General features: G+C 38.6%; 2 protein-coding genes and 1 long non-coding RNA gene across 3 annotated transcripts; 1 reads left to right on the top strand and 2 right to left on the bottom strand.

Moving 5' to 3' along the window:
* Positions 1 to 914: 914 nt before the first annotated feature.
* On the top strand, positions 915 to 2,639 carry LOC112163982. Its single transcript, XM_024300233.1, has 5 exons — positions 915 to 1,194; positions 1,262 to 1,363; positions 1,504 to 1,735; positions 2,096 to 2,288; positions 2,487 to 2,639. The coding sequence occupies exons 1-5, from the start codon at positions 915 to 917 to the stop codon at positions 2,637 to 2,639; spliced, it is 960 nt and encodes a 319-aa protein (XP_024156001.1).
* A 6,666-nt stretch (positions 2,640 to 9,305) lies between these two features.
* LOC121053104 lies at positions 9,306 to 11,720 on the bottom strand. The gene is made up of 3 exons (XR_005810785.1): positions 11,359 to 11,720; positions 10,692 to 10,805; positions 9,306 to 9,553 (listed from the first exon to the last, which is right to left on the bottom strand). It is a non-coding gene; the product is annotated as an uncharacterized LOC121053104 (long non-coding RNA).
* A 2,578-nt stretch (positions 11,721 to 14,298) lies between these two features.
* LOC112202091 (scarecrow-like protein 14) lies at positions 14,299 to 16,961 on the bottom strand. The gene has a single exon (XM_024342999.2). The coding sequence runs from the start codon at positions 16,773 to 16,775 to the stop codon at positions 14,784 to 14,786; it is 1,992 nt and encodes a 663-aa protein (XP_024198767.1). The 5' UTR covers positions 16,776 to 16,961; the 3' UTR covers positions 14,299 to 14,783.
* Between the last annotated feature and the right edge of the window lie 313 nt (positions 16,962 to 17,274).

Genomic DNA, 17,274 nt, shown 5'->3' with positions numbered 1-17,274 from the left:
GTGGTATGCCTCCTAGCTTAACGTCATGCACGGACTTCCAACAAATGTGTACGGTGTGCGGGTTGCTTGACATTCCTACTAAGGGTCTATCTTTTACATGGACTAATCGACAAACTGAGGTTCGTTTGGATAGAGCTTTGGGAAACCTAAATTGGTTTGACTTTTGGCAAGAGTTGGAATGCTGCACTCTAACTAAATCAACTTCGGACCATTGTCCAATTTTGTTGTCCTCCTCAAGATTTGCTCTTAATTTTTGTCCTCATTTTAAGTTCTAGAGAATGTGGCTCAATCATCCTATCTTTATTCAACTAGTTGATGGGTTTTGGAATGCTCTGCAATTTCATGGTTGCCCACTGTTCATACTAAGCTCTAAGTTGCGTGCTTTGAAGATTATGCTCAAGAGTTGGAATAAGACACACTTTGGTAACATTCAAGCAAGAGTGAACATGGAAAGACAGGCCCTCGATATTGTTCAGGCAGAAATTAATTTGATGGGGCCTTCTGAGGATCGGTTTTTAAGGGTAGATGAAGCTCTTGCCACATTCTAGTCCGAGTTGTCCATTCAGTATACCCTACTTAGAGAAAAGTCAAGGATTAGGTGGCTAAAGGATGGGGATCGCAACACTTCCTTTCTTCATAACATGGTTAAAGTCCGGAGTCTAAACAAGTCCATCACCTCCTTGTTTACAGGACAAACTACTTTGCAGGATCAAGAGTCTATTGCGAACTACATTGTGCAACATTACACAAACTATTTTCTAGGGATCACAACATTATTGATTCTGGGTTGGTGGAGAGAACCATCCCTCACTTGGTTACAGAAGATGAGAATTTCTCTCTAGTTCGTATTACCTATGACGAGGAGGTAGCACAGGCAGTTCATCCCATGGATAGTAGTAGCTCACCTGGCCCGGATGGTTTTGGGGGAGAATTTTAAGGCTTGCTGGTCTATGGTCTCTAGGGATGTGATTGCTGTTGTGTGTAACTTCTTTGAGTTGGCCTTTATTCCTCCTCACTTTAATTCTAATCGGACCATTCTAATTCCAAAGAAGTTGGAAGCGGAGAGTATATCTGATTACAGGCCAATAGCCTTGGCTAACTTTTTTTTTATGGTTATCACCAAGATATTGGCGAATCGCTTGGGTCTGGTTGCCTCGAGGATTGTCTCCCCCAACCAGAGTGCTTTCATACGAGGTAGATCGATTGTCAACCCGATTACCCTTACTTAAGAGTGTTTGAATCTTCTTGATCATAAGTGCAGGTCCGAAAATATTACAATTAAATTTGATATTGCCAAGGCCTTTGATACTATTGATTGGAGCTTCCTTCTACGGGTTCTCCGAGCTTTTGGCTTCGACCCAGGGTTTGTGAACTGGATCCAGAATATCCTTGCTTCAACTCATCTTTCTATTTCAGTCAATGGTCAATCTTGTGGCTTCTTTACCTGCTCACAGGGTGTGCGTCAGTGAGACCCATTATCGCCTATTCTTTTATGTCTTGCAGAGGAGGTTCTTAGAAGGGGTATCTCGCAGCTCGTAACTCAAAATAATCTAGATTGCATGGCAGCTCCAGGATCTTGCTCAACCCCATCTCATGTTTTGTTTGCAGACGACGTAATGGTTTTCATGCAGGCTAGCTCTCATGGCCTCCATGCTCTTTCAGATTTTATGGAGGAGTATGCAGCCAATTCAGGGCAGTATGTTAATAAGGAAAAATCTCTCCTTTTTATTGGACGGTATGCAATCTCAAGATCTTCCACTATTCAAAACATTTTGCGTGTCCAATTAGGGTCGTTACCTTTCATGTATCTTGGGGTTCCCATCTTTCAAGGCTGTCTAAAGAGTTATTTTCTTAGGCCAATTACAGACAGGGTTCGGTGTAAATTAAGTGCCTGGAAGGGAAAGATGCTATCTCAAGCTGCTAGAATACAACTCATTGATTCAGTAATACAGGGTCTTCTAATACATAACTTCCGTGTTTATTCTTGGCCTCGTTAACTCCTAAAGCAAGTGCAACAGTGGATTCGAAATTTCTTTTGGACAGCTGACCCTCTAAAGAATGGAGTTGCATTGGTGGCTTGGGATCAAGTTTGTAGGCCTAAAAGCAAAGGCGGCTTAAACTTGAAAAACTTGTTTGTTTTGAATCAAGCTCTTCTTCTCAAGAGAGGGTGGGATGTGGTATCTAAATCCTCTCCATCTGCCATCTTTCTACATGAACGGTTTCTAGTGGATGGGCTGAAGTCTTGTAGCTACTATAAAAAGTCGTCTGTTTGGCTTGGGTTGAAGCAGGTTTGTCAAATGCTTCTTTCTAATCTTCGTTGGCTTATTGGGGATGGTAAATCAATTAGGCTCTAGAAAGACAATAGGATGGGTGACATTCTAGGGACAGCCTTTAATATCGACCCCTCATCTTTAAAGCATTTGGATAATAAGATTAGTGATTTTATAGTCCTCGGTAAGTGGGATCTGCCTGATATCTTTGTTCAGGTTTTTCCAGAAATTACAGCTTCGCTTACTTCCCATACGCTGCCAGATAAGCCGTTAAGTGACCAGGTGGTTTGGGCTAAATCTTCATCGGGTATGTTAACTTCAAAGGAGGCATATAATTCCCTTCTCCCTCTTCCTCCCTCTGTGGAGTAGGGCACCATCATATGGCATCCGTCTATCCAGCCTCATAAGAGCATTTGTACTTGGTAAATTCTTCACCGTAAAGTTTTAATTGATGATGCTCTTTAGCGTCGCGGGGTGCACCTTTGTGTTAGGAATTTGACCTAAAATTCCTCTTGCAAAAGCAGACGAGTGCAAAACAATATAGATAAACAATCGAGAAAACAAACACGAACTTGTTAATGAGGTTCAGCAAAGAACTTTGCCTACGTCCCCGGGATGCTTGGATTTCACTATAGAAGAAGAAGAATACCAGAACAAGAATACAAGAATCTCTCACAAGAAGTTCTCACCAACTCTCAAGACCTCACATGCTCTCTCTGCTTAATGCTTCAAAGACTTGATCTACTACTACACCCTATGCCCCTATTTATAGATATCTAAGTAGACCCTATAAGACATTGGAAACCTATTCCCAATAGACATAGAAACCATTACCAAGTAGGATTATGTAAGTAGGTAGGAAACAATCAAAACTCCTCTTTGATCAAGGATTAACAAATCCTTATCCTATAAGGAATCGAATCCACACACCCAACAATCTTCCACTTGGAGCCGATTACAACAGTAGCTAACATTCTTCAATACTCTTCAATCATAGCCAACACAAAACCCATTATCACAACCAACATCTCCTTCTTCAAACTTGGAGACCAACTGAAGCCACACACAGCTTCAGTTTACTTATTGACACAGACTTAGTCAACATATCAGCAGGATTCTCACTTCCTTGAATCTTCATCAATTGCAACACTTCATTCTCCATGAGTTCTCGTATGTAGTGATACTTCATAGGAATGTGTTTAGTCCATGAATGAAAAGCAGGGTTCTTTGCCAAGTGAATTGCACTTTGACTATCACTGTGCAATGCACAATTCTCTTGCTTTTTACCCAATTCCTCCAACAGACCCTTTAGCCACACCATCTCCTTACTAGCCTCTGAGACTGCTACATACTCGGACTCCGTTGTTGACAGGGCCACTTGCCCTTGCAAATTTGAGACCCAAGATACAGCAGCACCACCCACAATATAGACATAACCAGTAGTACTCCGACAAGTATCATGATCTCCTGCCAAGTCTACATCAACGTATCCATGTAGCTCAGCACTACCTCTCTTGAAACAAAGAGACATATCACTAGTACCCCGAAGATACCTCATGATCCACTTCACAGCCTCCCAATGTTGCTTTCCTAGATTACTAGTGTACCAACTCACAACTCCAACTGCCCTTCACAACCTCCCAATGTTGCTTTCCTGCATGCTTAATGTACCTACACACCATAGCATACATTAAGCATTCAATTGCCGATGCATAAGGTACATTCTTCATATATTCTCTCTCTTTTTCGCTCTTGGGTGATTGTTCCTTGGACAATTTAAAGTGAGCCACCAACGGTGTTCCTACAGCCTTCGATTCATCCATATGGAATAGCTTAAGCACCTTCTCAACATACTCCGCTTGTGAAAGCTTCAGAGTACCAGCCACTTTATCACGGATAATCTTTATACCTAAGATTTTCTTCGCCTCACCCAAATTCTTCATCGCGAACTAGTTTGACATCTCTCTCTTCAACTTCTCAATTTCATTGAAGTCTTCCCTAGCTATCAACATATCATCCACATACAGTAAAAGAATGATATAGGATTTGTCAAACCTCTTGAAGTAAAAACAGTGATCGGATTGACATCTTGTGTAGCCACTCCCACACATGAAAGCATCAAACTTCTTGTACCACTGTCTTGGGGCTTGTTTCAAGCCATAAAGGCTCTTTTGCAGTTTGCATACCAAGTCCTCCTTACCAGGTGCTATAAAACCTTGTGGTTGCTTCATGTATATGACCTCCTTCAAATCACCATGACGAAAAGCAGTCTTGATGTCTAGCTGCTCCAAATACAGACCTTCAGCTTCCACTAAACCAAGCACCCCCCAGATTGTGGTATGTTTCACAACCGGGGAAAAAATCTCATCAAAATCAATTCCCTCCCTTTGCTGAAAACCTTTCACAACCAACCTTGCCTTGTAACGTTTGGTCCCATCAACTTCTTGCTTAATTTTGTAAATCCACTTGTTATGCAATGCTTTCTTGCCTATTGGTAACTTAGCTAACTCCCAAGTATTGTTGGACATGAGAGAGTTCATCTCATCTTGCATGGCACCCTTCCACTTAGCAGAATCTTTATGTTGCATTGCCTCCTCATAACTCAGAGGTTCACCACAGTCAGTTAACAGCAAATAGTTAGCACAAGGCGAGTATTTATTAGCTGGTATTCCTTTAGTACTTCTTGACGATACTCTTGGCACAAAAGGAGGTGTCACTGGCTCATCACTTGGAACTTGTTCATTAGGTTGTGTGACCTCAGGAGCTTCTTGTTGTTGTCATTACTCCCCATGATTTTCTTTAGACACATCTTCATTGGACAATTCTTCCAACCTTGCAAACTGCCAATATTTTCTTACGGGACTTCTAGGCTCTGCTGCTTGCCTATTCTTGTACATCACCTCTTCATAAAAGATGACATTCCCGCTCCTTACAACTTTCTTATTCTGCATATCCCAAAACCTATAGCCAAGCTCGTCACCGCCACAGCCTATGAATATGCACTTTTGAGACTTGGGATCCAACTTGCTTCTTGCACCGGACTCAATGTGAACATATGCCACGCAACCAAACACTTTTAAATGCGATAGGCCTATCTCTTTTCCACACCATTTTTCTCAGGTAGGAGATGATTCAATGGTACTGATGGTCCACGGTTAATTAAATAAGCAGCAGTATTAACCGCATCAACCCAAAAAGATGTCTGGCAATCCTGCACGTATCCTCATACTCCCTGCACGCTCATTCAGAGTCTTATTCATATGTTCAGCTACTCCATTCTGCTGTGGAGTTCCGGGAATTGTCTTCTCCATCCTAATCCCATTCTCTGCACAATACTCTTTGAAATCATTACCACAGTATTCACCTTCATTATCCGACTTCAGACATTTGATCTTCGACCAGGTCTCATTCTCTACGATCGCCTTCCACTTCTTGAAAGTATCAAATACTTCCCATTTACTTTTTAAGAAATAAACCCATATTTTCCTTGTGGAGTCATCAATATAAGTCACATAGTACTTTGAGCCACCTAACAAAAGCTCCGGTGCAGGTCCCCACACATCAGTATGAACCAACTCTAGTTTTGTATCTTTTGGTGCCTTGCCACCCTTTGAGAAACTAACAACCTTTTGCTACCCAAATATGTATTCTTCACAAAGCCCAATCTTCACTGAGTCCACACCATGTAGTTTACCACTTTACCCTTCGACTGAAGTACGCCCATACCTTTCTCATTGATGTGCCGAAAGTATGCATCTTCATTTTTCTCAACGATGGCAGTGCCTTCATTGTTCTCAACAATAGCAACAATATTCAAGGTCGTTTAAAGTGTCCCTGTCTTGATTCCACGAGCTAACACCATAGCTCCTTTACACACCTTCCACATACCTTTCTCAAAGGTAGTGTGACATCCTTCATCATCCAACTGACCCACAGAGATCAAATGCCTCTTCAACCACGGTATGTGTCTAACATTGGTCAAGGTCCATGTTCCACCATTTGTCAGTGAAATCTTCACATCACCCCTTCCCACAATCTCTAAGGCTCCACCATCAGCAAGAAACACTTTGCCAAAATTACCACGTCAATAATTCACCATGAGCTCTTGTTATGAAGTTGAGTGAAATGACTCTCTAGAGTATATGATCCATGACTCCAATGGTAATTCAGTAACGCTTAGTACAAGTGCATCCGAATCAAACTTAGTTGTGTTTGCCATGTCTTCTTCCATTGGTACAGTCTCTCTTGACATGTCCAGATTTCCCACAATGCCAACACCCATCGGACCACTTTCCTGACTTGGACACGCTTCGGCCTTTTCCAGGTGCCCTAGACTTTGACCTTCCATGATTGTTGTTTGAGTTCTTGTTGAACTTTCTACCTCTATTTTCTATAGAGAGCGCAGAACTTGAAGGATCTTCAAGGTTATTTTGTCTTCGCATCTCTTCATTCAGAAGAATATCACGCACATCATTAAACTTTAGCTTCTTCGTAGTCCCAGCTCCACTACAAATCGAGTTCATAGTCACATCCCAATCTGAAGGCATGGAAGTCAACAACACCAAAGCTTTGATGTGTTCGTCGAATTTAACATCCATCGATGCTAGTTGCACGATAATATCACCAACTATCCCAACTTGCTGGCGAATAGATATACCCTTACCCATCTTCAAAGTGAACAACCGCCTCATCAAATTTGTTATGGAATATTAATGGATTGATTGTTTGAGGATATCACATGCAAGTAATTTTTTTTTCTAAGGAGAAAAAGAAAATTACAAACAAAAGTTTCTACTACAACGATCAACCCAAAGACTATTTTGGTTAGTGTTAGCTTGGATTGAAGGTAAATTTTTAATCAAAAGTGGATCAAGAGAACTTAACATGGTTAAATTACTCTCCAATGTTTATGTGCTCATATAAGTGGCTTATTTCATTTTGGACTTTTGTAGTTGTAGTTGTTAATATAGGTAGAGGGGATTGATATATGTCCCCTTTATAAGCAAAGGGGACTATCATTTTTATGTAGCTAGTTGGGTTTATTGTAGTAGTGTGAGTAAAGTTACTTTCATTTTGGTTTGCAGAAGATTTACTTTCATTTTGGTTTGCAGAAGATTACTTGCATGTGATATCCTCAAACAATCCATCCATTAATATTCCATAACAAATTTGAGATTCTGGAAAAAAAACAAAACATAAAACTCATTGATCATTAATAAAAAAAATTTAGGAAAATAGCAATGCATTCACGACATATTGGCTTATGCAAACATAAAATTCAAATACACAGATACAGCCAGCTCACAAACACAATCAAAATTGATCAGACTTGTCATTAACCAACCATGTTTCATGGAGAACCTGTCATTATTTGATGATCGAGAAAATTAGTAATCGTCTTGGTAAATCAATACTGAAACTACACTTGGTCAAAAACCTTCAAGACATTTACTCTTGTCTTTTTTCAAGAACATTGAATAACCATTGAAACCCTGAGAATCGTCCTACCCTGCTTATCCATTTCCAGGGAAAGCTTTGAGACTTAGAGAAAAGAATGATGAAAAGTCACCTAGATGACAATAAAGGTTCAATGTTAAGAGCAACTTCAACAGCTTTCATATAATTTTTGTATTATAGGGAAGCAAAAGTCAAATTTTTAAGGAATTTTTCTTCTCCAACTCACAGATTCCCTATTTTACAGCAATCTCCAAAATCTCTATAATTCTTCCTTAAAATTTTAGAGATAGCTGTAAATTTATGGAATTTTATTTTCTCTTTCCTCACTATCCTAAAATAGGGAAGATTGTAGGGAATCCGTTGGAGCAAAAGAGACTCATTTTTCCCTAAAATAGAGAAAAATCAAAATATGGGAAAATTGTTGGAGTTGCTCTAAACCTCTAACATTGCTAATTTAACTTCATATTTTAATAGCTTAAAAGACATTGTGTGTGTGTGTGAGAGAGAGAGAGAGAGAGCATGATGCAAGGCAATTACCACTACTAGCAAAACATAAATTATCCACATATTTGAATCTGTGTGAAAATAAGGCTTTCTCACACAGATTTCAGTGTATAAAAAGCTTTACCTACAGTGCACGCACTGCTTGCTTTTTCATGGTCTCCAAAAGAGCGCTAATGCTCTTCTCATACGGTTTTAGAAGTCCATATGAATATTTGTCGTGAGCCCCCTTGTCTATCCACATGTACAATTGAATTTAGTTCAATCTGTGTGAGTCAAAAATAATATTTTAATCTCAGCCAATGTGAAATAACTTCTGACTCACATTGATTTTTGTGTGGAAAAGTAATGGTATTAAAAAAAAATTTGATGCTAAATTATTATTATTTTGATAATTTTACTTCCCGTACTAATTAGAAGGGTTAATTACATATAAATGCATATTTGAATGTTTTTTTAGCCATTAGGCCACCAACTAATTTTTTCCCTCATAAGGCCACTAGATTAAAAAATGTGTTATATTTAGAATATAAAAACTAACATATTTACATGAATGCCACTAGAGTAAAAAGTCAACAATCATTCTCTCTCTTCTCTCCGGCAGGTCTCCGGCCAACTTCCAACAAACTCCGGTGACCACAAAAGCTACTGTCATTAACACCAAAAGCTACTATGGCTAGCAATAAAAGCTACTATGATGAGATTTCCGGCAACCTCCGATGATGTCACAAAAGCTACTATCACTAGCAACAAAAGCTACGCTTGTGAGATTTTCAACAAGATCATAAAAGCCACTGTCACCAGCAACAAAAGCTATTGTCACTAACAAAAGCTACGCTCCCCAAAACCGAAAGTTATTATCCCTACCAACAAAAGCTATTGTCAAGCATAACAAAAGTTACTCCTAAAAACTGAGAAAGCTATTCCCAGATACTAACAAAGCTATTGAAATGTAAAGGATACAACAAAAATAAAAATGCTACTACAATCAAGAAAAAAAATCATATTCAATGATACAAAAAGTATCCGATGTTCAATAATGATATAACTATGTAAAAAGCTAATTCCATGTGTAAAAAGTCACTAATATAGTTGTGAAAATCAATTACAATAGTTGTATAAAGCTGCTGTCAATGTTGTAATGTTACTGTCATTTTTCAATAGTGACGTCCTAATCCCATAGGCATAATATTGCCACCTTCAGCACAAGACTTCATTTCAAAACTTCTTGGTTAGCTGAATAATCTCTTGGCCAATGGAGACTTCAATATCCAAATTCACATGATTTTTGAAATCTATTACTACAAATGCAAAAGGGAAGAATTCTGCAAGAACAAAGATACAATAAAATATTAGTTATGAAATAAAAATACTATAACACACGTATACTACCAGACACGTATAAAACTACTGACATAGGTACATAAAGCTACTATAAAACAGTTACAAACCTACTGGACTAGTAATAAAAAGCTACTGACATAGGTACATAAAACTACTATAAAACAGTTACAAACCTACTGGACCAGTAACAAAAAGCTACTAACATAGTACAGAAAACTACTATAACACATGTATAAAGCTACTGAACCAGTAATAAAAACCTACTAACATAGATACTGATTACACAAAACTAGCTCATTATACATGTTGATAGTGTGACACAAATCCCAAACAAGAAATGCTAGGGTTATGAAATCACAACAAGAAGAAAAATGAATTTCATCCATAATCATGTTTTTCCAATTTAATAAACTATTAAGAAAAGACCACTTGAAATCAATCAAAATGAAAACAAAGAAATTAATGACATTAGATTAAAAAGATACTAATATAGGGATAGAAAGTTACTATAACTATGTTGAAAAGCCATTATAGCAACTATAGAGAGATACTGACTAAAACTAAAAACCTACTGACATCAGCTTGAAAGTATACTAACATAAGGATAGAAAACTACTATCACTATGTTGAAAAGCCACTATAACAACTTTAGAGAGCTACTGAATTGAAATCAATCAAAATTAAAACTAAAGACCTACTAACATCAACTTGAAAATATACTAACATAGGGATAGAAAGCTACTATTACTAGATATTCCATGTAATCTAATTGGGCCGTAGTGATTAAATACCTAGATATTCCATTCACTAGTACTCAAGTGAAGAGTAGGGCTCCATTCTCTAGTACTCAAGTGAAAAGTAGGGCTTGTTACAACCTATGAAGACGAGAAATTTTGCAAGAATAAGATTTTGCTAATTTCCACTCCAAGGAAGAACCTTTGATGAATTAGCAATACACTGAGATGCTTAACGTTAGTAATCATGAACCACTTTTTGCATGCTTGTTATATCTCTATGAATGACATTGAAAAAGGCAAAAGAACAATATGTTTGACTGAAAGACAATAAAGGTATGAACATTTTGAGGAATATAGAAAAGATAAAGTTGGAGAAATATACCGTAATGAAGTTTCCAGTGTTTTGGCCATCTGCAGGCATGTAGTTATTTGAAGAAGTCCTACTGCCTTGTTTTGGCCATCTTAGAATCTACATCATCAACATGATGGTAGGCTTCTGCCTTGATCAAAAACATAAACAAATTAGACAATATTTGGTAGGCCAAGATTGCTTGTAATATAAAATGTTTATGCAACAATAAGAAAGTGCCTTTTTATTTCTTTCCCTTTCCTTTTTCTGAATGTGCAAGTTGTTTTTCTTGTTTTTAAGACCAGTATATTACTGCCATAGTCGATTATAAAAACTCTCGGTACCTTTATTTGTCAAATATGAACTACACTACAGCCATAGACACAAATTTAAAGCATATACCTCTACGGTTTCAGTCCTCCACCATACACAACTGAAAAATGAACCTAATTTTAAAAACCAGAACATCAAAACCTCTCAAATCAAAAACTTCCATTCAAAACTTACTCCGTTCAAAACCTAGTGGATCAATTTGTACAAAATGGACTTTATCGATTTGAAAACAATTTCATACATATCAACAAGCATAAATCCACAAAATGCAGCAACACATGCACAGAATTCCAATATAGATCAAATCAAACCAACAGAAATATCTCAGTCACTTACCAACACAAATCAAATTGGGGAAAACACTTACGGTAGGGCGACCCACAGGAACGAGGGCTGTGATGAAAACGCCGAGCTTCTCCTGGAGTTAATCGACGAGGCTGGAGATGTCAGCATTCCAAAACGACGCGTTTCCTCTTCCTAAGAAGGTTCTCAGTGCACGCCGACGCCGGAACATGAAATGGACTCCGTGAGAGCGGTTACGGAGAGTAGAGATGGCTTGACGTGTAGATCGTCGGACAAGGAGAGTGGAGAATTGGAAACGAAGCAAAGGCGTTGGAAGCGAGGAAGCCTTGTCAGAGTCAAAAATGGTTAAGACGGTGAGGGCTGAGTTGTTATTGATTTGGGTTTGAGATTTGGATCGGAGAAAAGAGAGAGATTGATCTGATTTGAATTGATGGTGAGGGAAAAATGGGTATAACATAAAAATAATTTGATAGTTTTAAGCCTTAAAGTGGCCTTATCTGTACAAAAAATATGAAGTGGCCTTATAACTAATTAAAGTTTTAAAATAACACTTGTGTGTAATTTTCGATAATTAGAATCCAAACAATAACTTAGAACTCCAAATTCACAACTGAAATTGTACCATAACTAACTAGAACTCCTTTACATCAGAAACTAATACCAAAAACAAAAAATCCCCACCATATATTGATGAATCTACTCCACTACAATTCTCCGAAACAAGTCCCCTCTATTAAATTTTGTTTTTCTTTGAGAAAATAAAGAAGAACCAATGCCAAAACAATATCAATCCCCTATTGGATCACTGAATTCTTTCATTATCAACACCCATAGGAGGCGATACCCCTAAAGTAAATTTGGCAAACCAAATACAGAGAAGTTACTATTTCTTCCCACCACTAGAATCATTCTAATAATCTAGACTTGAAAACATGCACATCAGAACTCACACTAGTACGTAGATTCAATAGCAAAAGATAAAAACCAAATCTCTTTTAAGGAATCCAAGGAGGGAAACCCAACAAGCCCTAATCTGAGCGCATATCTTGGATCAAATTCCCAAAGGGGCTACCGTTCATAACAGTACATGCATGTCCAATAAAAACTGACTTAGAATCCCACAGAAACAAACCACGGTAGAGTCATTGAGATGAACTCCATGATATAAAGACTTGCTTATGAAAACCAGAGGAAAGACAATTCGCATATATTTATATATATTGCACATCAGAAAAATCAAAAAATCCAGATCCAAATAGTAAAGAGTTATATCAACAGAGGAGATCGAGATCCAACAAGTTATGAATCTTCTTCTGATTCGACCTCCAAACTCCAAAGCTAGCTTGCAATTTGCAAACCAATGATATTATAAACCTTCTGGACTTTCTTATCTAGTTCTCTGTCGCTTCTCGATTTCTCATCTTCAAACACACGCATATGTCTATGTTCTGTGGTCCTTAAGGCCTTCATCCACAGGCATCTCTTATCACCATTTTTTGGCAAAAGGTCCATCCTTTCATTCTCAAAGCAACCCAGGAATATGATCACTTCGTAAGAAAATAAGTAAATGCTCGTAGAGTTGATTATGACAGGTACATTGAACGCCGTATAAAGGCTTAATAAGCTTTGCTTTTGTGGGTGATGAAAAATCTCCACAATTGATATATAGTCGACCCCATTACATAACTAGTCGACCACAATTTCCAAAAGCTTGAAGATAAAGAAAGAAAAATAATACAAAGACTCTCCTGGAAATGGATCTTCTGATGTACTTCAATCATACGCTATATTCTAAGGGGAGTACTAGATACACAGTGTGTGTGAGCCACACTCAGTGATGTGTTACCTTTTCATTTGATAACTGAATGGAATAGAGCAGTCAACACACTTCTCTCTTCTCTCTCCTCATGTGCATGTTTTTTGGGGTCAATTTTACCCCACCACCACTCCCTCTGACTTCCATTTTTGATCCAAAGAACTCCACCATCAATTCCAATCTGGGTCTCGTATCTAACCACCCCAGATCACTCAACGACCAAAAGAACAAAATCTCCTCCTTCTCCACCGCCTCGCAGCCATCCAAACCCGCCTGGCAACCCAACAAAATCTCATGGACCCAGACCCCTCTCAACGGCCCAACTTCCATGTTGGGCAAGAGTTGCACCTCCACGGGCTCGTCGGTTTCGACCACTCTGATTGGGGATCCATATTCAGCACACCATAAACACCAAAAGTGTGTTGAATGCTCAACTCATATGCTTATTAAAGCACGTTTTCCCAGAACCCTAATAATCCAGCATAAGATCAGGCTAGAAAAAAAGTCGTTTGCTCAACTGAGTTGAAACTCAAAATCCTAGACTCCTAAAAACAAGTTCTAAAAAAATAGTAATAAAAATTTAAAAATATATATATAAAAAAAAAAAAAACCGTAGCACGCATACAGTAAAGACGCATCGGAGAGTATGAGAAAATATATGGCATCGCAGATTCACAGCTCATATCGAGTTGCATCAAAGTTAATTAGGTCACCTCTAATATCTATTTTGTGTCTTTTTTCTATTTAATCAATGGTTTCTATCTTAGAAATGGTATGTTAGACTACTGTGATGACTGATGAGCACACCTATGCTTAGTATTCAGTCATATTAGGCTTTAGATTCTCAGTATACACATTTCCGGATCTCAGATATAACATCATTTGCTGCACCATTCTGTTTCTATATCAGCCAATGTCTCTTGGAAAGTTCAAGGGTTGGGTTCATCAATAAATTGGATGCGCACCAGAAAGAAATGGAGCTGACGATTCAAAGAACACTGCCGATTCTAACAATTCATATCCAAACAAGTCCTTGTTTATGTACTTTTTCTTCTTAGTTTTTGTCTTCTTCTTCTTACTTTTCTTCTTTCACAAGTTGGATGAAATATTGCAAAAACCAGAGACCACAGACAATAGAATAAATCAAAGTTTCGCCGATTCAAGTATGAGGACCAACTGTAAACTAGTACTTCATAATCATAAGCCAAACTTTTAATACCAAAGTTATCCAGCGCTTTGAAAAGAAAAGGGAGAGAACTGTAAGGCGGTAGCCTATGGGACAAGCTTTCACCACACATAAAAGCTGCATAAAAAGCAGCTGATCTACAACATATACAGGGGAGGATCCAGACGACCAGACCCCAGACTGGAACTCGGCAAACGCATTACAGCAACCTACAGTGGGGTGGTACCAAGTAATTTACAACAGTTCCAAAAAAAAAAAATGGCCGAGAAAAGAAAAAGAAAAAACAAGCACGGACAGCTACAACAGTTGCTGATCTTCCAAAGTCCCCAAACTGAGAGGCCGTGATATAGAGATAACAACTGCTAAAGCCCGCCTACATTGTTTCAACAACTGAAGTTAGTTCTTGTACACTAAGCTTTTTACCTTCAAGGTTAGAAAGAAGTTGTATTTGACAAATTGTACGAGTCAATTCTAACAGTCGAGCATTTCAAGTCCTAGATGGTGCCCAACAGGCAGAAGCATACATAATTCTGCCCTTCCATTCATGCAGCAGCCAGCGGCCATCTTCATCAACCACAAAAGAAGGGTGGTACCCCATTTTTACCTTATCCTTTATTTTGTTCATGACTTCACGGTCCAATGGCAGCTGTCTGAACCCAGCCCTCATGTTTCGAATCTGCCACTGCTTGTATGTTTCTGGCCTAACAATTCTATGAAAGCCCTCACAAGCTACTATATTCACAACTTCACGTCCAATAAACTCTTTCTCAAACCCCAATCTCATCTGATCTTCACGAGGCAAATTGGTATCCAACATATCAAACAATGCAGAGAAGTGGAATAGTGCCTCTCGGAAGCGTGGAACAAAGAAGGGTGCATGATGGGATCCATTAACAACACTTTGGACAAAGACATCAGGATTCAAATTCCTAATTAAATTTAGAACAGTATCCCTTGGACTGTTTACCACAACAGTCTCATCAAGGAGGTTCTTGAATCGGTTGAGACAATTAACAGCAAGCACCTCATTTCTTTGAACTTTAAGGTCATCAACTTGGAGAGTTTCCCATTTTTTGGCTATGCCATGGTACTCAAAATGAACATTAAATCGCCTACAATACTTTGCCAAGCGATGCCCTGTCTCTTGGACTCCTTCTTCTGGTCGAAAACCACTTGAGGGAAACTCTAACCCTGTAATGCGTAATTTGGGAGGTCCACCAGGTCTTCTTGAGAGGCAATGAATGAGAGCAGGCCATTGAAAACCATAACGGATACCAAAATCTATTATATGTAGTGTTTCTGCTTTCTCAGCAGCTTTTAAAATCATATCGTTTGCAAAGATCATCAACAACTTCATGAACGGGCAGACTGCAATATAAGCTTGGTAAAACTTCAGCGAATCAGCAGCTGACATTCGTTTAGTAGTTAAAGCAGTATATATTTGAGTTCCTGTGCCAGCCAACCGCGCTTCAAGAGCATTTGCAAAGCAATGAGCCAACCTCTGAGTACAATCACCAAATGGGGAAGAGTGCTGCATAATCTGCTTTAGTAGCTCACCAGCAGTCTCGCGGTCATCAACAGATACAGCTTCTGCACATGAAATCAGAAGAGCCCTCAAATCTATCACTTCCTTCTTGTTGCCTTGATTCTTGCCGCAAACCTTCCCATTACCAATTCCAACAGATAGCCCATCCTGCTGCAGGCTATTGTTTGCTCCATTCTGACTGACTTGATCGTCTTTACTCTTGATAGGCTTGGAGAGCAACACCTTGTCAAAAATATCAGACAGCTCACCCTCCTCACCATCCATATAAACTGCCGATTGCTTGTTACTCCTCCCATCCTCCAAATCTATATCTTCCCTTTGATGATTTTTCTTTCCTCTAGAACCAACACGAAAATGCTCACTCCCATTCTTCTGGGTCGTAACTACCACATCTCCAGCCTTTCTATCCGCCACAGCATACGGCTTGTTGCCCTCCGCGCTAATCAATTGACCTCTAGGAAGAAACTTACTACCCTCCTCTGCCCCTGGGTTAAATTGCAATAACAATTCATTCTTACTAAGCACATCAGGAACCATTAGCTCACTCCTATAAGAACCCACCATCCCATTTCCATTTCCATACACATCTTGATCAACACAAAGAGGGTTTAGGTCTTGGGATGTTGGGCACTTCCCTCCTCCAATAACCTCATGAAGAGACTCCACAGTGGCTTGAAGAGCCAAAGGGTCATGGAACATAGAGGGTTTTGATTCAATGTCCTCCTTAATAAGCACCTGGTTTATGTACTTGAGTACACTGTCAGAAAACTCACCATCATCTCCCTCAGGGCTAAAGCTTGATGAAGAGTTAATGGGATTTGGGTCCACAAAGCTAAGATCTTGAGAAGGATCACTACTTGGGTACTCATTCAACATATCAGGCAAAAGGGTGTGATCATTGAAATTGGGAAATTCAGAGAAACGTGGATCCATGGTTATGAAATTCACAAAATTGAAGGAAACCCGATTCAACTAAGGTGAAATTAAGAGCAAACTGATGCGAGTTGAAGAGTCTTCTTACCTGAGAGAGATGAGTTAAACCCTATTCCCATTTACACGTCTGGGTTAAAAGGAGTTGGAGCTCAGGCGAAGACTAGGAATCTGGGAGGAGGTGAGAAACTTTTAGTGCACTGGAGACCTGTTACGTGTTCATTCTAATTCTAAATACTAATCTTCCTCCACACATGCAAGTATTTTTTTTTTTTTTTTAGAAAGAAAAAAAAATAATTGATTAAAAATTATTGTAGAGAGAAGTTAGTGAGAGATAAAAGTGGGTTGTGAGATTTTTTTTGTTTATTTTTTTAATAAAAATATAATTTGTAATTGTCATAATTGTCCCTATGATTTAATTAATTCTTAAAAAAAATTAATATTTCAAGGTCATTTCAGTCAAATTTTTTAGTTTTAGCTAGGAAAACATCTTCTCTTAATA

Source organism: Rosa chinensis, chromosome 5 (genome assembly GCF_002994745.2).
Source record: "Rosa chinensis cultivar Old Blush chromosome 5, RchiOBHm-V2, whole genome shotgun sequence".
Classification (NCBI taxonomy): Eukaryota; Viridiplantae; Streptophyta; class Magnoliopsida; order Rosales; family Rosaceae; genus Rosa; species Rosa chinensis.
The sequence above is the reverse complement of the archived record's forward strand: the minus strand, read 5'-3'. Positions and strand labels throughout refer to the sequence as shown.

Coding starts and splice junctions, on each gene's coding strand:
- LOC112163982 (XM_024300233.1), top strand. CDS start 915: ATGGTTTTGGGGGAGAATTTTAAGGCTTGCTGGTCTATGGTCTCTAGG. Junction 1,195..1,261: donor CCAGAGTGCTTTCATACGAG/GTAGATCGATTG, acceptor TCATAAGTGCAG/GTCCGAAAATATTACAATTA. Junction 2,289..2,486: donor TTTGGCTTGGGTTGAAGCAG/GTTTGTCAAATG, acceptor ATCTTTGTTCAG/GTTTTTCCAGAAATTACAGC.
- LOC112202091 (XM_024342999.2), bottom strand. CDS start 16,775: ATGGATCCACGTTTCTCTGAATTTCCCAATTTCAATGATCACACCCTT.